This window comes from Conger conger, chromosome 4, assembly GCF_963514075.1.
Source record: "Conger conger chromosome 4, fConCon1.1, whole genome shotgun sequence".
In the NCBI taxonomy this organism is placed as follows: domain Eukaryota; kingdom Metazoa; phylum Chordata; class Actinopteri; order Anguilliformes; family Congridae; genus Conger; species Conger conger.
Genome location: NC_083763.1, coordinates 71,336,228 through 71,359,691, shown reverse-complemented (window position 1 = coordinate 71,359,691; position 23,464 = coordinate 71,336,228). Strand labels below are relative to the sequence as shown.

Sequence of the window (23,464 nt, the reverse complement as noted above, 5' to 3'; positions counted from 1 at the left end):
CGCCGTCACCAGCTCCAGGGACCAATCAGCGGCATTAGTAAATTAGTAAATGACATGCACAAGAAACGTAAGGTAACATGAACACATGATTAGAATGTTAGTATTACCCAATCCTGATCTAGCATTAGTAGGTCAGTAAATAGACAAGGGAAATTGAAACAATTAGGGTGTGAGTGACAGAAAGGGAGAGAGAAAAAGCAGGAATGCAAGGTTTGCAGAAAGACACAAAAAAGTGTATGCTAAATCAATGAACAGTACAAAATAACATGGAACATAAATTGTGACATAACCAGTTAGCAAAACAATGACAATAAACTATATAACATGACATGGCAAGACTAACAATTAAATCGTAACCACTAAACCTGAAACATAACATGACATGAAACATAAAAACGTGGTGAGACTACACTAACATAATAGGTGACATGACAATAACATAACCAAGACAATAACTAAACATAAAACATGACATGACAAATATGAAACGTGACAAAAATATCTCTTATATTGTGATATTAAGAGATAGATATTGTGACGCATGAACCTGATGGGGGTAACTGTAACTCAGAGTGGACGGAGCGTCTAGTGTGTATTTTCCGAGTTTTTTTTTTTTTTTCGAGTTAAGTTTCCGTACCAGACAGATATTAAAAACCAGGATGCGCTCGATCAGGTCGACAAACACTCTTTCCAGAAAACCTGCTCAGTTTCCCAATTAGAAACAAGACATTGGAGTTCTGAACGATACTGCCGTTCTTTTTTTTTTTTACATGTCGATTATAGTCAAAAGTTATGATGTTTTAAAGTGAACAGTAACCCAAAATGTAAAACTAAGAAAACAACATTTAAAAATGTAATTGCATATGGTTATAATGCCATTCAATATGAGAACATCACTGTGCACTTTGGTTGCATAACACCCTACTCTAGTTTATATTGAGTAATAATCAAAACAGCTGGTCTTTGAAAAACACCATTGCCGGTATTTGCGGTGCCTCCAGGACTTGTCAGAAAACCTAATTTAAAAGCCCAAACACAAATACGCGTAGGTTGGAATATACAGTTCGATTCTCAATTCTTAATGGCTCCTCCAATCCCCTTTCAAGCTCATGGGTTATTCATGACTCTCCCCCTACCATCCTAGGGGAAATAGCGTACTAATGTCTGTCGAAACAAAACAGAACCAACGTGGCGAACCGACCACACATCTTTTTTTGACGCTACAGCGCACAGTTGGCTATGGAACATATACACAAAAACTTCAGGCACCTCTCCTGACAACATTGTTGCCGACAGTGGTGGGACACGTGACCGGTCGACCACGAACAATTAGGAGCAGCAGGTCATGAGCATAAGATCTGACACTGGTTGATTTAATTTCTGCAGTATGAGCTGTCATCAATTGACAAGACACACCGTGCCCAGCTTAGCATTCAAGGAAAATAGCAAGCTAGATTGATGTTGAACATATTTTTCTGTGTTTTTCAGGAAGCAAAGGCTTCTTTCAAGTTAAAGAATCGCCGGAATCGAACGAGTGTCTATGGACCGCCACACAGAAATATAGCCTTGCAACATCCCCCTTTTGATATTTTGGTGAATAGAGGACACGTATTTTGGAGAATGACACAGAAATGAGTCCTGAGTTAGCTACCTAGCCAGTCCATTCATCTCGTAACTAACAACTTATTCAGTTCTATTAGAACTTCGGTCGGTCAAAACACTCAATCCTTACCTCCAAAATATTTGAGACTACTTTCCCTGTCCATTCTCCCCCTTCCTTGAAACAGTGATCACATATTTTTGTCAGCGCCATTTCAGTTATTAATATACTATTCTCCGTTATTCTGCAAATTCACAAAATCTGTAACGGTGACATAATTGCCTCAACGCCGAATTCTTTCTCCCCACTGAATCGTGTTCTCGCCATTGACTTTTGAAATTTAGCATCACCGCGCAATGGTTTCAGAGAAGATCGCGAAGGTTTCGGAGTGAGCTCGCTCCTTAGAAGGAATCACTGTTTTTTTGTTTTGTTTTTTAAAATCAGGGATTCCCCCATAAACTCCAGTGGTTGCCCAATTGTCAAACATGGAAACTTCCATTGAGCAGTTCCCATCGGAATCTACAGAACGATTACGCAGAAACGTCTCTTGTAGTTCTTATATGAACTCAGTGAGCGTGTTATTATCACCCTCTCTCTCCCTCCCTCTCCCTCTGTTTCTCCCTCTCGTTCTCTCCCTCTCTCTTTTTCCCTCACTCTCTCCCTCTCTCTCCCTCCCTCTCTTTCTCGCTTCCCTCTCTCTCTCTTTCTCCCTTGCCCTCTCTCCCTCTCCCTCTGTTTCTCCCTCGCCCTCTCACCCTCTCTCTCCCTCTGTTTCTCCCTCTCATTCTCTCCCTCTCTCTTTTTCCCTCACTCTCTCTCCTCTCTCTCCCTCCCTCCCTCTCTCTCTTTCTCCTGTGCCCTCTCTCCCTCTCTCTCCCTCCCTCCCTCTTCCTCTGTTTCTCCCTCGCCCTCTCACCCTCTCTCTCCCTCTGTTTCTCCCTCTCATTCTCTCCCTCTCTCTTTTTCCCTCACTCTCTCTCCTCTCTCTCCCTCCCTCCCTCTCTCTCTTTCTCCTGTGCCCTCTCTCCCTCTCTCTCCCTCCCTCCCTCTTCCTCTGTTTCTCCCTCGCCCTCTCACCCTCTCTCTCCCTCTGTTTCTCCCTCTCATTCTCTCACTCTCTCTTTTTCCCTCACTCTCTCTCCCTCTCTCTCCCTCCCTCCCTCTCTCTCTCTCTTTCTCCTGTGCCCTCTCTCCCTCTCCCCCCCCCCCCCCCCCCCTCTCTCCTTCTCCCTATCTGGTCAACGCCCCCTTTGTGTAGTAGCCAATGGGAGGTCAAGGGCTGGTACCTCCACATTCAAATTGCCTGTACCAGAACCAGAACCACTCTTGCCACTGCCCTCTTTCTGTAGATTGCTGTGGCCAGAACTGTGAGGCTAATGTCATTTTGCAGTGGAATTTCCCTTTAAGGATCAGCAGCAACCACACTGTAGATATTGACAGACAAATGGCATTTATTTTTGCATCAAACATGTTTTGATTAATTCACACACAGTTAAATGAAAGAAAAGTTGAGCAATGGGTAACTATATTGACCTACAGGTTAACAATATGTCAAAAGCTTATTTTATTTAAAAACACTAAGTTTAAATATATTGTGCACTTAATCAGTGATTTTAAAAGGGACCAGTTAAAACATTCTAAAATAACTAATTAGCTGATTGCAAAGACCTTTTTCATAAGCAACACAATGCAAAAAAATAAGATTTTGAAAACCACACCAATATCATTCCCATAATGTTTCTTCTTGTCCAAAACATATTTTAACAACATTACATTATAAGCATTTAGCAAATGCTCTCATCCAGAGCAACATAGAAAAGTGCAATGTCTGAAAGAAAGATCCAGAAATAGACATCTCAACAAAATAAAATATAAAAGCCAAATATTATAGTATATCAACCCACCAACAGACTTTTTTTTATAGCAACAATAATAATAATATACATAATAATAATCAAACAAAGTGCATGATTTATGATACATACTAAATGTATGCAGGAGTAACAATAATAATGTAAATATAGACTACCCATTGCATGTAGATCCAGCTAACCAAACCTATGCTATTATAATAACCGTAAAACATAATAACCAACAGCTATGTTGTAAGAGCAATATGCTTCATGCTAGCTTGAAATTATAGTTTAAGGATGATCTATGAAAGCCTCATCACAACATAATCAAATTACACTTAAAAGATATCAGTGCCAAAATGAGAGAACAGAAATTTGAAGAGCGCTTCAGAAGATGTGGAGTTCAATGAGATTACAGTTGCCCAATTGAATTAAAAAGTACCAGTTAAATGCCATGTATGCCTTCTTCTCCTTGCCGGTTGTCTGTCCTCCATCTCCTCCTCATTCGTTCATGTCTTCTTCTTGCCCTCTGTTTGCCTCATGCATCACTGCTCTTCTTCTTTCTTCAGTTTCAAATGTGTTATAAAATGCAAGAAGGTGAGCTTCTGTGCCTTGGACTAACATCTTGCCCGTGTTGTAAAAGTTGACATTGACAATTTTGTCACCATTTACCCTGGTGAATATTATCTGCTGTCCACCCTGAATCCGTTTCTGAGTAAAATGTTGCCATTCTCCGCAGATTGTTTCTTCCCACCTATTGCTGTCCATGGCATGTAAGATCAGGCCTGTCCGTAAACCACTTTTTTTAAGATCCGCATAGAAAACATCTGGGTTTTGCCTCAGGAAATCATCCCTAAGCACATCATCAGGAACTCTTGGGACCAATTTAACATTTGGCAGGGTAGCCATCATTTCATCTCCCTGAGCCCTTTTGTATGAACTCAAATGATGTGCATTGTTGTGTTCCTGTCTTCTACTGTGACAGGCATATACTTATTTACTGATATATTTGCTTCACCTCTTTTATGTTAATCCTTGCTCCTCCTACATAACTCCAGTCCAACTGGTCTGATGGCAAATATTAGTGAGCAGAGACCAACCAATAAACATGCAACAGAAACTTAGTTCTCCTTCATCTATTGACTGATTAATAAACAATCCCAAGGTAAGTATGTCAGGTGAGGTGAGAGGAGAGAGAGAAGAATAGAATAGAGCAATAGACCATCCACAAACGAAAAAGGGGCTTCCGTGCCAACCCTCAGGATAGATTCAAATTGCCTTTTACAGTATTAACAGTATTACAGTATTAAGCCTATGGTCTCACAGTGAGGAGGAGCAAGGATTGACATATTAGGGGTGAAACAAATATTTATGTGACTGTCACAGAAGAAAACAGGAACACAACAAGGCACATCATTTGAATTTATACAAAATGGCCCAGGGAGATTAAATGATGGCTACCCTGCCAAATGTTACCTTGATCCCAAGAGTTCCTGATGATGTGGTATTTGTCTCACAGTGAGTACATACTGTATTCAGTATTATCAAGGATCATGGAAACGTTACCATGGGACACGGGACACCATCATGGAAGCACAAAGGTCTACAATCACTTTATGAAGTAGACCTGTACACCAGCTTATTCATGCACATATTTAATCAGGCAATCATGTGACAGCAACTAAATGCAAAAAAGCATGCAGACGTGGTCAAGAGGTTCAGATGTTTTTCAGATCAAATGTCGGAATGGGGCAGAAATATGATCTAAGTGACTTTGACTGTGGAATGATTGTTGGTGCCAGACAGGGTGGTTTGAATATCTCAGAAACTGCCGATCTCTGGGGATTTTCATGCACAACAGTCTCTAGAGTTTGCAGAGAATGGTGCAAAAAAACATCCAGTGAGCAGCAATTTTGCAGGCGGAGGCATACTATTAATAAGAGATTTCAGAGGAGAAGGGCCAGACAAGTCTATTAAATACCCATTAAAGTGCTCACTGAGTGTATATGCGTGTAGTAAAATACACTTTACATGTGTATATGTATGACAACACCCAGTTATTGTACCGAATATACTTTTCTGAAATGGATGAATGAAAATAAAGGACACCAACAATAATAGATATATTTTACATTTTGTCTCAATAAATCAAAGGGGCACTTTGAGATGGAGCTCTTGGCATGACAGGGGGCAGGTTCTCGGGCCCCCAGAATATGCCAAATGTGTCCAACATGTACAGGGTGTGGATGCAGATTTCCCACAACACAGGCAAGCAGCAATTCAGCATCACAACAGTATTTACGTATTCAAAAACTTCACAATGTTGATTACGTGAACAAATACCACAATATCGTACAATTTCCAGTATGGCTTGTGTTGTTATTTATTGTTAAGTAACTAAAGTTGAGTATTTTATGTACACTGTTGCTATGTATCCAGTCTAACAGAAAGGAAATACAAACTGAAAAAATGTTCTAATGTTTTGTATATTAGTATAGTGCATTAGTGTATTACTATCAGTTTAATGAAGATTACGTCTACATTTTGAAACAATCCTGCTGGTAAAAGAAAATAAAAACGTTAAGGGTATTTAATTGTGCCCTGGGGACTAACTGTGCCCTGTGCACAATCCCCGGTATAGCCACGATAAGATCCGCACAATCTCCGGTGTAGCCACGTTAAGATCCGCACAATCCCCAGTGTAGCCACGTTAAAATCCGCACAATCCCCGGTGTAGCTACGATAAGATCCGCACAATCCCCAGTGTAGCCACGATAAGATCCGCACAATCCCCAGTGTAGCTACGATAAGATCCACACAATCCCCGGTGTAGCCACGTTAAGATCCGCACAATCCCCGGTGTAGCCACGTTAAGATCCGCACAATCCCCAGTGTAGCCACGTTAAGATCCGCACAATCCCCGGTGTAGCTACGATAAGATCCGCACAATCCCCAGTGTAGCCACGATAAGATCCGCACAATCCCCAGTGTAGCTACGATAAGATCCACACAATCCCCGGTGTAGCCACGTTAAGATCCGCACAATCCCCGGTGTAGCCACGTTAAGATCCGCACAATCCCCGGTGTAGCCACGTTAAGATCCGCACAATCCCCAGTGTAGCCTCCGATTCAAGGCCCTAGTGTTGGCATTTCAGGCTGCTAAGGGGACTGCCCCACATTACATACAATCCCTGATCACTCCCTACTCCCCAGCTAGACCACTCCGGTCTGCCAGCTCTGGTCGCCTTACGGTTCCCTCTCTACGGGCACCTGACGGTTGAGCTGCACGTTCACGCCTGTTTTCCGTTCTGGTTCCTCAGTGGTGGAATGACTTGCCTACCACTGTCAGGACAGCAGAATCCCTCCCCCTATTTCGACGCAGACTCAAAACCTCTTCAAACTCTACCTTAGTCCTCCCTCCTGATTTACCCCGCCCCCCCTTCTGATACCCCTATCCCTGTCTAACCCCCCCCAAAAAAAAAAAAAAAAAATTGCACTTATGATGACGACTATATGTTTAGAACAGCAGTCCAGGTGTATTTTCCTAGTTCTGGATGTGATGCTTTGACTTGTGGTAGAACCCATGCACTTGTAAGTCGCTTTGGATTAAAAGCGTCTGCCAAATGACTAAAATGTAAATGTAAATGTAAGATCTGCACAATCCCCGCTGTAGCCACATTAAGATCCGCACAATCCCCGGTGTAACCACGATAAGATCCGCTCAGCTGTTGCACCCTTAACCCCTCATTGCCAGGGAGGTTTGCCACCTGCTTAGTTTAGTTTAGTGTAAGTCACTATGCATAAAAGCATCAGCTAAATAACCTGTAATGTAATGTCTCATTGGACAGACTTTCCACATGCTTTAGTGCATCTGATGGGGCACTGGAATGCTTATTTGGTCCAGACCGGCAAGACTGGCCACCCCAACCGGCCAACCAACCTCCTTCATCTATTGATCGATTAAACAATCCCAAACCTACTTAGTTTCAGCCGTCTGTCTCACTGTGAGACAAATACCACAGGCTGAATACTGTAATACTGTTAATCCTGTAAAAGACTATTTTAATCTATCCTGAGGGTTGGCACGCGAACGTTTGTGGATGGTCTTTTGGTCTATTCTATTCTTCTTTCTCTCCTCACACCTCACCTGACATACTTACCTCTGCCCGGCAACACTGATAAAACAGAATGATGCGGGAGACAATGATACCACAAATAAGCTGCCCAGCATTCCGTACAGTTTCGCCATGCCACCTTATGTGGACGCTTATGTTGATTCAGGTCCCACAAATGGCATGTGTTATGATTATTATGAAATCCACCTGCCTTACAGTAACCAGGTGCACACGTGTGGCTGTATGCCAATGGGAGGTCAAGGGCTGGTACCTCCACATTCTGTACCAGAACCAGAACCACTCTTGCCACTGCCCTCTTTCTGTAGATTGCTGTGGCCAGAACTGTGAGGTTAATGTCATTTTGCAGTGGAATTTCCCTTTAAGGATGAGCAGCAACCATACTGTAGATATTGACAGACAAATGGCATTTATTTTTTTGCTGTTGTTGCATCAAACATGTTTTGATTAACTCACACACAGTTAAATGAAAGAAAAGTTGAGCAATGGCTAATTATATTGACCTACAGGTTAACAATATGTCAAAAGCCTATTTTATTTAAAAACACTAAGTTTAAATATATTGCGCACTTAATCAGTGACCAGTTAAAACATTCTAAAATAACGAATTAGCTGATTGCAAAGCCCTTTTTCATAAGCAACACAATGCAAAAAAATAAGATTTTGAAAACCACACCAATATCATTCCCATAATGTTTCTTCTTGTCCAAAACATATTTTAACAACATTACATTATAAGCATTTAGCAAATGCTCTTACCCAGAGCAACATAGAGAAGTGCAATGTCTGAAAGAAAGATCCAGAAATAGACATCTCAACAAAATAAAATATAAAAGCCAAATATTATAGTATATTAACCCACCAACAGACTTTTTTTATAGCAACAATAATAATATACATAATAATAATCAAACAAAGTGCATGATTTATGATACATGCTAAATGTATGCAGGAGTAACAATAATAATGTAAATATAGACTATCCATAGCATGTAGATCAAGCTAACCAAACCTATGCTATTATAATAACCGTAAAACATAGTTACCAACAGCTATGTTGTAAGAGCAATATGCTTTATGCTAGCTTGAAATGATAGTTTAAGGATGATCTTTGAAAGCCGTATCACAACATAATCAAATTACACTTAAAAGATATAAGCGCCAAAATGAGAGAACAGAAATTTGAAGAGCGCTTCAGAAGATGTGAGTTCAATGAGATTACAGATTGCCCAATTTAATTAAAAAGTTCCAGTTCAATGCCATGTATGCCTTCTTCTCCTTGTCGATTGTCTGTCCTCCATCTCCTCCTCATTCGTTCATGTCTTCTTCTTGCCTTCTGTTTGCTTCATGCATCACTGCTCGTCTTCTTTCTTCAGTTTCAAATGTGTTATAAAATTCAAGAAGGTGAGCTTGTGTGCCTTGGACTAACATCTTGTTGGAGTCGTAAAAGATGACATTGACAATTTTTTCATCATTTGGCCTGTCATATCTTATATCCTCTCCATGCCGAAGCTGTTTTGCCGGACTTTGTTTCCATTCTCTGCCTATTGTTTCTTTCCACCTATTGCTGTCCATGGCATATAAGATCAGGTCTGTCAGTATTCCACTTTTTTTACAATCCGCAAAGAAAACATCTGGGTTTTGCCTCAGGAAATCATACCTAAGCACATCATCAGGAACTCTTGGGATCAATTTAACATTTGGCAGGGTAGCCATCATTTCATCTCTCTGGGCCCTTTTGTATGAACTGAAATGATGTGCCTTGCTGTGTTCCTATCTTCTACTGTGACAGTCATTTACATATTTACGAATATATTTGCTTCACCTCTAATATGTTAATCCTTGCTCCTTATACATGACTCCAGTCCAACTATGAGTGAGCATATTAGTTAACCATCCATACAACCAATGTTGTCAATCATGTACAACACATAGGTGTGGATGAAAATTTATCAAAACACAGGCTTTTTTTAATGCCTCATGGCTTTGTGCCTCTAACAGGGGATTGGAATGCTTATTTGGTCCAGAGGCCAACCGGCCAACCAATAAACGTGCACCAGAAACTTAGCGTTCTCCTTCATCTATTGATTGATTAATAAATAATCCCAAGGTACAGTGGGCTCAAAAATTATTGGCACCCCAGAAAATGAACAAACAATACTCAACAAAAATTCTAAACAATATATTTATTGACAAACTCAAAATACCAACATGTGATAAATACTGTGCTATATTAATGTTTCAATGGAACCAACAAAAATCATTTACTGATTTAATTAAAAATCAATTTCCTCCAAATCAACGTTTCACAATTATTGGCACCCTTAAAGATTATTGTAAATAACTTCTACCAAAATTAAACCAGGTATTAAATTCCACTTATTTAAGTTTATCTATGTGTTAAGGAACTGTATTGAGTGATTACATCACTTCCTGTTTCACTAGGGTATAAAAATGAGGTAACACACATGCAATATCCCTTTGTCATCCAACACCATGAAGAAAACAAAAGAATTGGCAGTTCCAAAGAGGCAGATGGTCGTAGACCTTCATAAACGTGGTAATGTCTACAAGAAAATTCACAAACGATTGAATATACCACTGAGCACTGTCAGAGCAATTATAAAAAAGTTCAAAAGATATGGAACTGTTGAAAATCTCATGGGTGGAGGATGCAACTGCATCCTGCCCCCCAGGATACTGAGGAGAATGGTGAGAGAACCAACAAAATCCCCAAGGATCACAGTCAAAGAATTGCAGGCCTTGGTGGCATCTTGGGGTCACCAGGTTTCAAAAAGCACCATCAGACGCCACCTCCATAACCACAGCCTCATTGGAAGGGTTGCCTGAAGAAAGCCTTTTCCGACCACAAGACACAGAAGAAAGCGCTTGGAGTTTGCCAAACGTCACTTACATAATGACTGGAACAAGGTTCTCTGGTCAGATGAGACCAAAATTGAATGTTTTGGTCAGATACAGCATCGGTATGTTTGGCGTAGGAACACAGATGCATACAAGGAGAAGCATCTCATACCCACAGTGAAATATGGTGGTGGGTCAGTCATGTTTTGGGGCTGTTTTAATTCCAGAGGTCCAGGGGCACTGGTTAGGATTGATGGCATAATGAATTCCAGCAAGTATCAGGCAATTTTGGCTGAAAATCTGGTTCCCTCTGCCAGAAGTCTGGGACTTGGTCGTAGGTGGACTTTCCAACAAGACAATCACCCAAAACACACCTCAAGATCCACACAGAAATGGTTCCGTGACAACAAAATCAATGTTCTGCAATGGCCATCTCAGTCACCAGACCTCAATCCAATCGAAAACCTGTGGGCTGAGTTGAAGAGGTCAGTTGAACAAACCCAAGAACGTGAAGGATCTTGAAAGGATATGCAAAGAGGAATGGTCCAAAATCCCTCCAAATGTGTTCCTTAATCTTGTCAAACATTACAGGGAGAGACTCCATGCTGTTATCCTTGCCAGAGGTGGTTGCACTAAGTACTAGGTGAAGGGTGCCAATAATTCTGAAACCTTGATTTTGTTGAAATTTATTTTTTATTAAATGATTGTTATGATTTCGGTTGTTTCCATTGAAAGATTAATAAAGTACAGTATTTGGCACATGTTGGTGTATTACCTTTCTCTATAATTATATTATTCTTTTTTTTTAAGCCTTGTTTGTGCATTGCTGGTGAGGGGTGCCAATAATTCTTGAGCCCACTGTAAGTATGTCAGGTGAGGTGGGAGGAGAGGAAGAAGAATAGAATAGAGCAATAGACCATCCACAAACGAAAAAGGGGTTTGCGTGCCAACCCTCAGGATAGATTAAAATAGCCTTTTACAGTATTAACAGTATTACTGTATTAAGCCTATGGTCTCACAGTGAGGAGGAGCTAGGATTGACATATTAGAGGTGAAGCAAATATTTATGTGACTGTCACAGTAGAAGACTGGAGCACAACAAGGCACATCATTTGAATTTATACAAAATGGCCCAGGGAGATTAAATTATGGCTACCCTGCCAAATGTTACCTTGATCCCAAGAGTTCCTGATGATGTGGTATTTGTCTCACAGTGAGTACATACTGTATTCAGTATTATCAAGGACCTGTACACCAGCTTATTCATGCAAATATTTAATCAGGCAATCATGCGGCAGCAACTAAATGCAAAGAGGTTCAGATATTTTTCAGATCAAATGTCGGAAAGGGGAAGAAATGTGATCTAAGTGACTTTGACTGTGGAATGATTGTTGGTGCCAGACAGGGTGGTTTGAATATCTCAGAAACTGCTGATCTCCGGGGATTTTCATGCACAACAGTCTCTAGAGTTTGCAGAGAATGGTGCAAAAAAACATCCAGTGAGAAGCAATTTTTCAGGCGGAGGCATGCTATTAATAAGAGAGTTCAGAGGAGAAGGGCCAGACAAGTCTATTAAATACACAATAAAGTGCTCGCTGTGTGTATATGCGTGTAGTAAAATACACCTTACATATGTATATGTATGACAACACCCAGTCATTGTACAGAATATAATTTTCCGAAATGAATGAATGAAAATGAAGGACACCAACGATAATAGATATATTTTACGTTTTGTCTCAATAAATCAAAGGGGCACTTTGAGATGGAGCACTTGGGATGACAGGGGGCAGGTTCTCGGGCACCCAGAATATGCCAAATGTGTCCAACATGTACAGGGTGTGGATGCAGATTTCCCACAACACAGGCAAGCAGCAATTCGGCATCACAACAGTATCTACATATTGTGGCGAGCGCTGGATCCAAAGACTGAGGCAGAGAAATAATGGCGTTTTCGAATCGCTTGGCAGCTTCGTTTTATTAAAACAGACTAACAGTAATGCTCTTCAAAGCAAACATTTGCAGACTGACCAAACTGGTTGGGCGACAATGTTTTTTAATAGCAGATCAGACGACCTGTTTGAACACCACATTATGACACACGGCGGGAAGATAACTCCACCCAATTTACCCCTGCCCGGGCGAACAACGTCACTGTTTCCAACATGGCTGCACCCTGTGCACAGTAAAAACATTGAAAATTGCCCTAAGACACATTTTATAATAAAAACTTTAAAGACCCATCCAGCCCAGGTACAGAACCCCAGGCCGTCACAATATTAAGAAATCACACATCACAACCCACATGCTGATTACATGAACAAATACCACAATATCCAGAAACCTTCATCTATTGATTGATTGAAACAATCCGTAACCTACTTAGTTTCAGCCGTTTGTCTCACTGTGAGACCATATGGTTAATCCTGTAATACTGTTAATAATGTACATGGCTACTTTTAATTTATCTCCTGAGAGTTGGCACACAAACTTATTTTTTGTTTGTGGATGGTCCATTCTAGCCATGTTCTTCTTTCTCTCCTCCCACCTCACCTGATGTATGTAAATCAGAACACGGAAGAGAATGACGCTCCGTACAGATTTGCCGTACCACCTGTGGTGATTAATGTCCCACAAACGGCATGTATTACGGTTATTATGGCTTTGTACCACTAATATGTTACCATGTAATCGTATTACCATACTTACTATTGACTGTATGAAGTTTGTTTTTAACAACACAACACTGTAAATGTCAACATATGTGCTTCAAGCAGTAAAATTGACCAAATAAAAATTGACACACAGTATTGCATATTCTGCCCTTTTAAACCAGATCCCGCAATTATTTATTTGAAAACATGACTAGAGTAGGCTACGCGCAACGCCTCTGCCATCCTGGGTATCTTCCTTTCAATTTGGAGTCCCTCGTCGCCGTGTTGACGTATCTTTGCATTTCTTAGGCTGCCAGTGCGCATTAGCCACGTGATCAGAATGGACCCGAATATGAAACCACTGTACCGATGAAACGGAGCCTCTGTTCTCTCGCGCTTGCCTAAAACCCTGTCTACTGTAAACACTCTCGTTTGGAATTCCTGCTCGGCTATTGCACAAGATAACTTTTTGTTATTGCTAAATCATTGTTTTGGACAACAAACAAACACTGGTTGAGTCAACGTCAACTCTCGTAGGGTCTTGAAATTGCACCGATAAAGCTAAAGTTGCATGTCTTTCGTTGTGCAATGGAGCCCCCTATTCCTTGTGATGTGCTAGTTCACGAAAAGTCACTAAGGAATTCTACCGCTCGCCCGAGGGAACAGAAACAGTCAGTTCTCTCTTATTTGGGGCATGCCCCGGAGCATCCTATTGTTCTAAATAGCTGCCTCAACACGTAGGATATCTACTGGGCCCATTGTGCGTGTTCTGTTTCTCTTTTGCGGGAGTGCAGTTTGGGGCAAAGCAGCACTTATTCAGTATGAGCCACTACGGGGAATGCGTTTGATGTCTGTTCCACTTTTTGTCCCCCTCAATCTGCTCCGCCCCGGGAAGTTCTTGCCTGTGATCAAGGAACATTCAAACGCGGAGCCGCGAGATGCTCGAACTCTGACTGGGATCCCGGCGCTCACAACAATTCGCAACGGTCACTTGGGGTTTTAAGAATGGGAAGTAAACTAATCCAAGACAGGATGTGCGATCTGTGTTGAACGACCCCTTTAGGGGGTGGGTTGCGGGGGGGCTGAACATTTGAGACGCTCCTCCAATTTGGGATTGCAGAAGAAGAGCTGTTGGCCACAAGTGATTTTGATTCTGCTTTAATTTCCAGGTATGCTTACTGTACTAAGTCCTTTTGGTTTTGTGATTTCCTCTCCTCTCTTGGAAGTTATCAAGACGTTATATAAACTCCTTCAGACAACTAGCGATTATGTCGGCGCATTTCTCTCCGGCACAACCAAGGAGGAAAACATACGAGCAGACTGGCACACACTTTCGGAACGCTATATTTGCTCCATCCAGAGCCATGAGCGTATAGTATGAGTAACGTTATCGGGCTATAGTGAGGCAATGTACAATTTTCACAGTACCGTACCGGGTTTATCACGTACATCTAACGGTTTTACATTGTGCTCGGGTGATGTATAATGATTGTCTTTAACGCTATGTTCTTTTACGTTGTGTTTGTACCTGTGGTGACAAGTTGCAAATAAGTGGAAATGAAAAAAATGTACCCTAGGTGAACCCTGGCTCAGACTGCTCTGGACTGGAAGTGCTGTTTAACAACCCCCAGGGTTACCACAATGTAAAACTATGTATATTTCAGAGGACAGAATATGTACCCCCCTTGGGGACCCCTCCTGGTGCTGCTGGTCGCGTGGGCAGCTGCAGAGACCCTGTCGGCCCCCCAGGACAGCGCCAACGAGGTCCTGACGCTCCAGGAGACAGAACTCGCGAACGTACGGGTCAGTGACAACAGTCGGGTCTACTAATGGTTTTCATTATCACCATTAGTCACGCGAGGTTCCCGCATGGCTACTGAGCCGCAATGGCTGCTCCTTTTTTGGGACATGGAGCGGTTTCCTCAAACTCCACACCCACTTGGGAAGTTGAGCAATTTGGGTGTCCGTTCTAAACTTCTTGAGCTTTAAATCAATTGAAGGTACAATAGGTAAGATTTGTGTGTGTTGTGTTAAAACGTTGTTACAGGACTATTGTAAATCCCTTGCTATCATTGAGAAAGGCTCGCTGAATGATACATTTGATGGATCGACACTCTGTACAAAAACATTGTATAACCTGTACAGTAATTTGTGCTCATTGATAAAAAATTAGGGTGGCACGGATGGTGCAGTGGATAGCACTGCTGCCTCACAGCAAGGAGGTCCTGGGTTCGAATCCCCGTCGGCCGGGGCCTCTCTGTGCGGAGTTTGCATGTTCTCCCCGTGTCTGCGTGGGTTTCCTCCGGGTACTCTGGTTTCCTCCCACAGACCAAAGACATGCAGGTTAGGCTGATTGGAGAGTCTAAATTGCCCATAGGTATGAGTGTGTGAGTGAATGGTGTGTGTGCCCTGCGATGGACTGGCGACCTGTCCAGGGTGTATTCCTGCCTTTCGCCCAATGTATGCTGGGATAGGCTCCAGCCCCCCTGCGACCCTGTTCAGGATAAGCGGGTTAAGATAATGGATGGATGGATGGATGATTAAAAATTGGTTGCAATTGTCACAGCCAATGGTGTGTGTGTGTGTGTGTGTGTGGGTGGGTGGGGGTTTCAACATCAGCATGTTCACAGAGAAGAGGGAGGACTCGGAACCTGTCCTCTAGGGTCCTCATCGCACTTGTCCCTTTGTTTGATTTGGACTTTGTTGTACGTCGCTCTGGATAAGAACATCTGCTAAATACCTGTAATGTAATGGGATAAACAGCGTTGTGGTTTGAGGGTGTTTGTTGCTGCAATTCCTCTCTTGACCGAAATTAGTCTAATGTAGTGTACCTTTAAATATTTTTTCTTCTTTTTTTGAAAGAATCTTGTGAAGGAGAATGCCATCGGAAACCTCCACAGTCAACAGAATGACGCAGCCACAGGTGTGTCCCGGGCGAAAGGAAACCTTTTTCTTTTTAAAAAGGAACATTAATTACACCCAATTATTTAATCGGTTTTGTTAACTTGTGACAGGGGAATGACATGTTGAGGTGCTCAAAAGTCCATAATGATATGCGATGCACTTCAACACCGAGCACCCTACTTGTTTTTTTGTCTCGCCAAGTTGAATATAGTAAGCCGTCGTGAAATAACCAAACAATGTGTATATTGTTAGTGACCACTTTTTTTACACAAGCCTATATATTGTGTATTAGGAATTGTAAAGCTGTCGTGTTGTTTGGTATTGGTAGGCCTATGAACAGTCTTTACTGCCACTGACTCAGAGAGAGTGAGAGAGTAAAAGAGGAGGGAAAGAGATACATTACCGAGAGAGAGAGAGAGAGGGAGATATAGATGGAGAGAGGGATAGAGAGAGGGAGATATAGATGGAGAGAGGGATAGAGAGAGAGGGAGGGAGATATAGAGAGAGGGAGATATAGATGGAAAGAGGGATAGAGAGAGAGGGAGATATAGATGGAGAGAGGGATAGAGAGAGATACAGATGGCTTTGTCATTTATCTTCCTCTCGCCTTTATTCTTTCAGCCCTCCAGCCTGTCTTGCCACCTCCCTCCACCATAGTGCCCCCACACCCCTCCACAGTGCCCACCTCTCCTCCATCTCCCTCCTCCAGCGTGGGGCCTCCAGCCCCCACCACTCCTCCATCTCCCTCCACCACCGTGGGGCCTCCAGCCCCCACCACTCCTCCATCTCCCTCCACCACCGTGGGGCCTCCAGCCCCCACCTCTCCTCCATCTCCCTCCTCCACCGTGGGGTCTCCAGTGCTGGCCCCTCCTTGCCCGGGGGAGCAGGTAGTCATGGGGGTTGGGGCAGGCTGTGAGTGCCCTGTAGGCCTGGTGAAGGAGGGAGAGAGGTGTGTGTGTCCTGCAGGTCTGGTGAAGGAGGGAGAGAGGTGTGTGTGTCCTGCAGGTCTGGTGAAGGAGGGAGAGAGGTGTGTGTGTCCTGCAGGTCTGGTGAAGGAGGGAGAGAGGTGTGTGTGTCCTGCAGGTCTGGTGAAGGAGGGAGAGAGGTGTGAGTGTCCTGCAGGCCTGGTGAAGGAGGGAGAGAGGTGTGTGTGTCCTGTAGGCCTGGTGAAGGAGGGAGAGAGGTGTGTGTGTCCTGCAGGCCTGGTGAAGGAGGGAGAGAGGTGTGAGTGTCCTGCAGGCCTGGTGAAGGAGGGAGAGAGGTGTGTGTGTCCTGCAGGGTTTAAACAGCAGGAGGCCGGAGAGTGCCAGGGTGAGTCATACCACTTTCCTCTCTTTCTCTTTACTTTGCTTATGCTCTCTCTCTCTCACTTTTCCTCCTCCTCTTCTTCTGTGACCCTGTGCTTCCTGTCACCCCCCCTTCCCCATCCTGTTTCTCCCACTCTTTCACTCTTTATTCCTCTCGACCACCCAACCATCCTCTTCCCATCCCCCCCCCCGTCAAATTCAATATGCATTGTTTGCATTAAACACATACAGTAAATATTGCAAGTATTATATAAAAAAACACACATGCATACTCTCTCTCTCTCTCACTTGATCAGATGTGGACGAGTGCGCAGGGGATGGGCGGGACCCCTGTGGTCTCCATGCCAACTGTACAAACACGGCCGGCTCCTTCACATGCAGCTGTCGCCGTGGTTACCTGAAGAGCCCCACAGGAGATTGTCAAGGTGAGTGTGTATGTATGGCGGGGGGGTGTTGGGGCAAGATAGGTGGGGTGTTGGTGTTGTAGTCAGAGTCAATGGGAGTGGCGTGGTATATATGGATGGGACGATAGTAAAATTAAATATTTCCCATTTCTACAGACTGGATAACGTCTGTGTGGTGGTTTTAATCAATGTCCTGTGTCTTGATCTGTTATATTGCGCCTTTTTCAGATGTAAAATCTGTCCTGCGTGCTGTGCTTTGGATGTTTCAGACTGCACTGTGTGTGTGTATCGCATTATGTGTATTTCAAACACTGAAAGTAATTAAAAAATGTATACATGGGACAGTATAAAAACAATGCGTGTTGTCACTTCCTGTCACTTCCTGTCACTTCCTATGAGACATTGAAAAGCATGAATAAGTGTGCATGGGCAGTGTGTGTGCATGTGTGTGTATGTGTGCAACAGACGTAGTATAGCAGGTCTTGTGTGGTTTAGACCCTGTAAGTATATAGAAATGTGAATATGATGTGAGTGTGTGTGTGTGTAATGTGTGTGTGTATATGTAATGTGGGTAATGTGTGTGTGTGTGTATATGTAATGTGTGTAATGTGTGTGTGTGTGTGTGTAATGTGTGTGTGTGTGTGTGTAATGTGTATGTGTGTGTGTGTGTGTGTGTAATGTGTGTAATGTGTGTGTGTGTGTGTGTGTGTGTGTAATGTGTGTAATGTGTGTGTGTGTGTGTGTCTGTCTGTGTGTGTGTCTGTGTGTGTGTGTGTGTGTGTGTGTGTGTGTGTGTTACAGACGTGGACGAGTGTGCGCTGGCCGCGGTGACGGGGCTCCGGGCGTGTGTGGGCGGGGCCGTGTGCAGGAACTCCCCCGGCTCCTTCTCCTGCTCGTGCCCCCTGGGATACGTGATGAGGCTGGACGGGCTGGGCTGCGTGGGTGAGGAGGACTCCCCCGCTATTCCTGCCACTTCCTGTCACTTTCTGCCACTTCCTGCCACTTTGTGTCACTTCCTGTCACTTCCTGTCACTTTCTGCCACTTCCTGTCACTTTGTGTCACTTCCTGTCACTTCCTGTCACTTTCTGTCACTTTCTGTCACTTTCTGTCACTTCCTGCCACTTCTGGTCACTTCCTGCCACTTCCTGTCTCTTTCTGCCACTTCCTGTCACAGCTCTGTCCCAGTCGAGCCACTGCAGGCCCTTTTCCCACTTCTGTCCCCTGGACACAGACCTGGGTCAAATACGTGATTTGTTTTGGATTCAAATACTACTCTACGCTTTACTGGTCTCTTGGAACCTATGAAAGAAACTCTCTCAAAAAGTGCAAACCCTGTATCTTAATCCAAAGCGATTACATGTTTGACCCAGGTCTGATTGGACAATGTTTGCCTTCTGAAAAGTGACTGACAAGAATTCTCTCAACACTTGTTGGGATCTGTATGTGTATGGTGTGTGTGTGCAATTTAATCGAAGAGATTGCCATTAAATTAAGACACCGGGGTCATTTTTTCAAATTGTGTGTTTTCCAGTTCAAAATTTTTATTTGTTATTTCATAAAATAAAAAGAAAGAAACCTTGAGGATGCCAAGGTACCTGGGGGGAGAGTCCTACAGGCACTACTGTGTGTGTGTGTGTGTGTGTGTGTGTATAATTCAGGGACTGTCTTTGCTCTGTGTATAAGATGTGGACGAGTGCACCTTCGAGGAGCAGTGTCGCAGGGAGTTTGGGAACGTTTGTGCCAACACCCCTGGGAGCTACATCTGCCAGTGTCAGGCAGGATTCAGAGCAGAAACACCAGCCTGTGTAGGTGAGTCTGCCCCTCTCTGACTGTCTGGCTGTTGGTCTCACTGACTGAAGGAGTGTGTGTGTGTATGGGCATGTGTTGTTTTTATCTGTGTTATTCGGTCTAGCCTTACGCCATTCTCTCTTGTGTTCATGAGCTTCAGAGATGGCGTTTGTTCTGTAATTTGTTTCTCTGTACTTTGTTTTTCTGCTTTTGCATTGATGCTAGTGGCAGAGACAGTCACACACATAACCTGTTGGGCTGATGCTAAGCCTCGGCCACTGCTGCATGTTCGTTAGCCCTTGCTCTGCTCAGTATGTCTCCTCAGTATGTCCTGTTTGTGATGTCATTCTGCAGGACTTTGCACACAGACTCGTCACGCGAATGTGCTTCGCGCCCTTTTCCGCACAGTGCGCTGAACTAGGCAGCCATGCTAAGCGCTACGTCCGCTAACCCACTGCCATGCTAAGCGCTACGTCTGCTAACCCACTGCCATGCTAAGGGCTACATCCGCTAACCCACTGCCATGCTAAGCGCTACGTCCGCTAACCCACTGCCATGCTAAGCGCTACGTCTGCTAACCCACTGCCATGCTAAGGGCTACATCCGCTAACTCGCTGCCATGCTAAGCGCTACGTCCGCTAACCCACTGCCATGTTAAGCGCTATGTCCGCTAACTCGCTGCCATGCTAAGCGCTACGTCCGCTAACCCGCTGCCATGTTAAGCGCTACGTCCGCTAACTCGCTGCCATGCTAAGCGCTACGTCCGCTAACCCACTGCCATGTTAAGCGCTACGTCCGCTAACTCGCTGCCATGCTAAGCGCTACGTCCGCTAGCCCACTGCCATGTTAAGCGCTACATCCGCTAACCCAGTGCCACGCTAAGCGCTATGACCGCTAACCCCCTGCCTGGCTTTCTGTCTTCCCTGCGTGCTGTACGTGTGCATCCTGCTTTCTGCTTTCTCCTCTCCTCTTTTTCCTCGTATCCTCTCCATTCTTGTTCCTCTCTCCTCTCCTCTCCTCTTCCTCTTCCTCCACCTCCTCTTCATCCTCTCAGGTGCCGCGTGTCCAGACTACGGAGTGTGTCAAGGTACGGTTTTCTATGACTGTTCCGTCATTTACTCTTTTACTTGGCTGTGAGGAAAGTTGTGACCCAGTGGACCTCACTCCTGGTCCTGGAGAGGCACAGGAGTAACAGCTGAAATCAGTGCAGCCTGCGGCTCAAATTGATTAAAACGTACATTCAAGGGGCTGCATACATTGTAGCAGCTGAATGTTCTTCTTTCTGAGGACGGGTGTTCAATTAGTACTGAACCAAAACAGACAAGTGAGAGACAAGAAACTTATAAACTCTGTTGAACACATTACATTATTGGCATTTGGCAGACGCTCTTTTCCAGAGCGACGTACAGTTGATTAGACTAAGCAGGAGACAATCCTCCCCTGGAGCAATGCAGGGTTAAGGGCCTTGCTCAAGTGCCCAACGGCTGTGCGGATCTTATTGTGGCTACACTGGGATTCGAACCACCGACCTTGCGGGTCCCAGTCATTTACCTTAACCACTACACTACAGGTCTTGTGTTAAATTTGTCTTCTTCCTTCTGGCAATGCGTTTACTTTTTCCCCACTCTTTCTCTCCCTCGTTCCCTCATTCCCTCGTTCTATCTTTCTGTCTCTGTAGATGTGGACGAGTGCAAGGAAAGCCCTGATGTGTGTGTCGGTCGGGGTGTGTGTGAGAACACCCTGGGGAGCTACAAGTGTGTCTGCCAGCCGGGCTACAAAGGAAACGGAACCCACTGCGAAGGTCAGAAGGGTTCACTGCGAGGGTCAGGAGGGGTCACTGTGAGGGGGGTTAGACGGGGTCACCGTCATGGTTACTGGGGTTCAGTCTGTGGGGTAGTGGAGTTCACTCTAAGGGTTATAAGGGTTCAGTCTGAGAGAAACACAGGTTAACTCTGCGTGAGATAGAGGTAAAGGGCTTCACATTGTAAGAGTTACAGGTTGCTTTCATTACCATAATATTTTTACTTTCGTGAGCATCTGTTGGGCATGAAAATGTCGGTCATGTGGGCTTTAGTAATTACTTATTACTTATTAATGAATGAATGAATTATTATTTAGCAATTAGTAATTATTTACCTCCCTATATGAGAACGAGTGTGCATTGGGTGTGTGTGTATGATGTGTGTATGTGCATGTGAAATGTGTGTGTATTTTTGTGTGTTTGTTCATTGTGTGTGTATGTAATGTGTGTGTGTGTGTGTGTGTGTGTGTGTGTGTGTGAAATGTGTGTGTATTTATGTGTGTGTATGTTTATTGTGTGTGTATTTATGTGTGTAGGTTTATTGTGTGTGTATTTATGTGTGTATGTTTATTGTGTATGTGAGTGTGCATGTAATGTATGTGTGTGTGTGTGTTTGTGTGTATATGTAATGTGTGTGTGTATTTGTGTGTGTGTGTTTGTGTGTATTTGTGTGTATGTTTTTGTGTGTGTGTGTTTGTGTGTGTATGTGCATTTGTGTGTGTGTGTTTGTGTGTATTTGTGTGTGTGTGTGTGTGTGTATGTGTGTGTTTGTGTGTATTTGTGTGTGTGTGTCTGTGTATTTGTGTGTGTGTATGTGTGTGTGTTTGTGTGTATTTGTATGTGTTTGTGTGTATTTGTGTGTGTGTGTGTGTAGGTGTCTGTGTGTGTGTGTGTGTGTGTGCGCGTGTGTGCGCGTGTGTATGTATGTGTGTGTGTGTGTGTGTGTGTGTGTGAGAGTGTGTGTGTGTGTGTGTGAGAGTATGTGTGTGTGTGTGTGTTACAGACGTGGATGAGTGTGCGCTGGCCGCAGTGGGAGTGGGCGTGTGTGGGCGGGGCTGTGTGCAGGAACTCCCTGCATGTAATTGGTCATTCTTAATTGCGTACCTCCCCAGATGAGAACGAGTGTGCGTCGGGTCGCCATGGCTGCGACGCCAAAGCTCGCTGCGGCAACATCGTCGGCTCCTACTTCTGCCAGTGCTACCAGGGCTACAGCGGAGACGGCTTCTCCTGCTTCGGTCAGTTCTGGAAGTTTCTCTCCCACAAAGTCTCTCGTCCGCCCCCCTCGACCTGCTCTCCCCCAAACCTTTCGCCCCCCTCCCCCCAACCTGCTCTCATTGTCCTCCCACAGCGTTTGACACAGAGAGAATAGCACAAAATGGATGCGCAGTTTACTTTCTCCTGCTGCGTTTCACCCAGGAGGAATAGCACAAATGGACGCCCACTATACTTTCTCCCACTGTGTTTGACACAGGAGGAATAGCACAAGATGGACGCCCACTATACTTTCTCCCACTGTGTTTGATACAGGAGGAATAGCACAAGATGGACGCCCACTATACTTTCTCCCACTGTGTTTGACACAGGAGGAATAGCACAAGATGGACGCCCACTATACTTTCTCCCACTGTGTTTGACACAGGAGGAATAGCACAAGATGGACGCCCACTATACTTTCTCCCACTGTGTTTGATACAGGAGGAATAGCACAAGATGGATGCCCACTATACTTTCTCCCACTGTGTTTGACACAGGAGGAATAGCACAAGATGGACGCCTACTATACTTTCTTCCACTGTGTTTGACACAGGAGGAATAGCACAAGATGGACGCCCACTATACTTTCTCCCACTGTGTTTGATACAGGAGGAATAGCACAAGATGGACGCCCACTATACTTTCTCCCACTGTGTTTGACACAGGAGGAATAGCACAAGATGGACGCCCACTATACTTTCTCCCACTGTGTTTGATACAGGAGGAATAGCACAAGATGGACGCCCAGTATACTTTCTCCCACTGCTTTTGACACAGAGAAAATAGCACAAGATGGACGCCCACTATACTTTCTCATTTCAGTATCAGTTATTTTTCTAGCAGCTGGGCTATATCTGGAGTTATGTTCAATAGATAACCTAGCATGCTTACTGATTAAGTCAC

At 44.0% G+C, this 23,464-nt stretch overlaps 1 protein-coding gene across 2 annotated transcripts in view; it reads left to right on the top strand.

Annotated features, from left to right (window-relative positions):
- Positions 1–23,464, top strand: part of si:ch211-221n20.8 (uncharacterized protein LOC100034409 homolog) — a 37,030-nt gene that overhangs the window by 2,718 nt on the left and 10,848 nt on the right. Inside the window, exons 1-10 of one of the 2 annotated variants that reach the window (XM_061240389.1) lie at positions 14,179–14,271; positions 14,767–14,905; positions 15,965–16,025; positions 16,628–17,317; positions 17,610–17,738; positions 18,519–18,659; positions 19,402–19,527; positions 20,561–20,593; positions 21,185–21,307; positions 22,420–22,542. In XM_061240389.1, the coding sequence (XP_061096373.1) occupies positions 14,777–14,905; positions 15,965–16,025; positions 16,628–17,317; positions 17,610–17,738; positions 18,519–18,659; positions 19,402–19,527; positions 20,561–20,593; positions 21,185–21,307; positions 22,420–22,542 (1,555 nt within the window). In that variant the 5' untranslated portion in view covers positions 14,179–14,271; positions 14,767–14,776. Of the gene's footprint in view, positions 1–14,178; positions 14,272–14,766; positions 14,906–15,964; positions 16,026–16,627; positions 17,318–17,609; positions 17,739–18,518; positions 18,660–19,401; positions 19,528–20,560; positions 20,594–21,184; positions 21,308–22,419; positions 22,543–23,464 lie in introns of those variants that run through there. The other variant, XM_061240390.1, reaches the window with a different exon arrangement.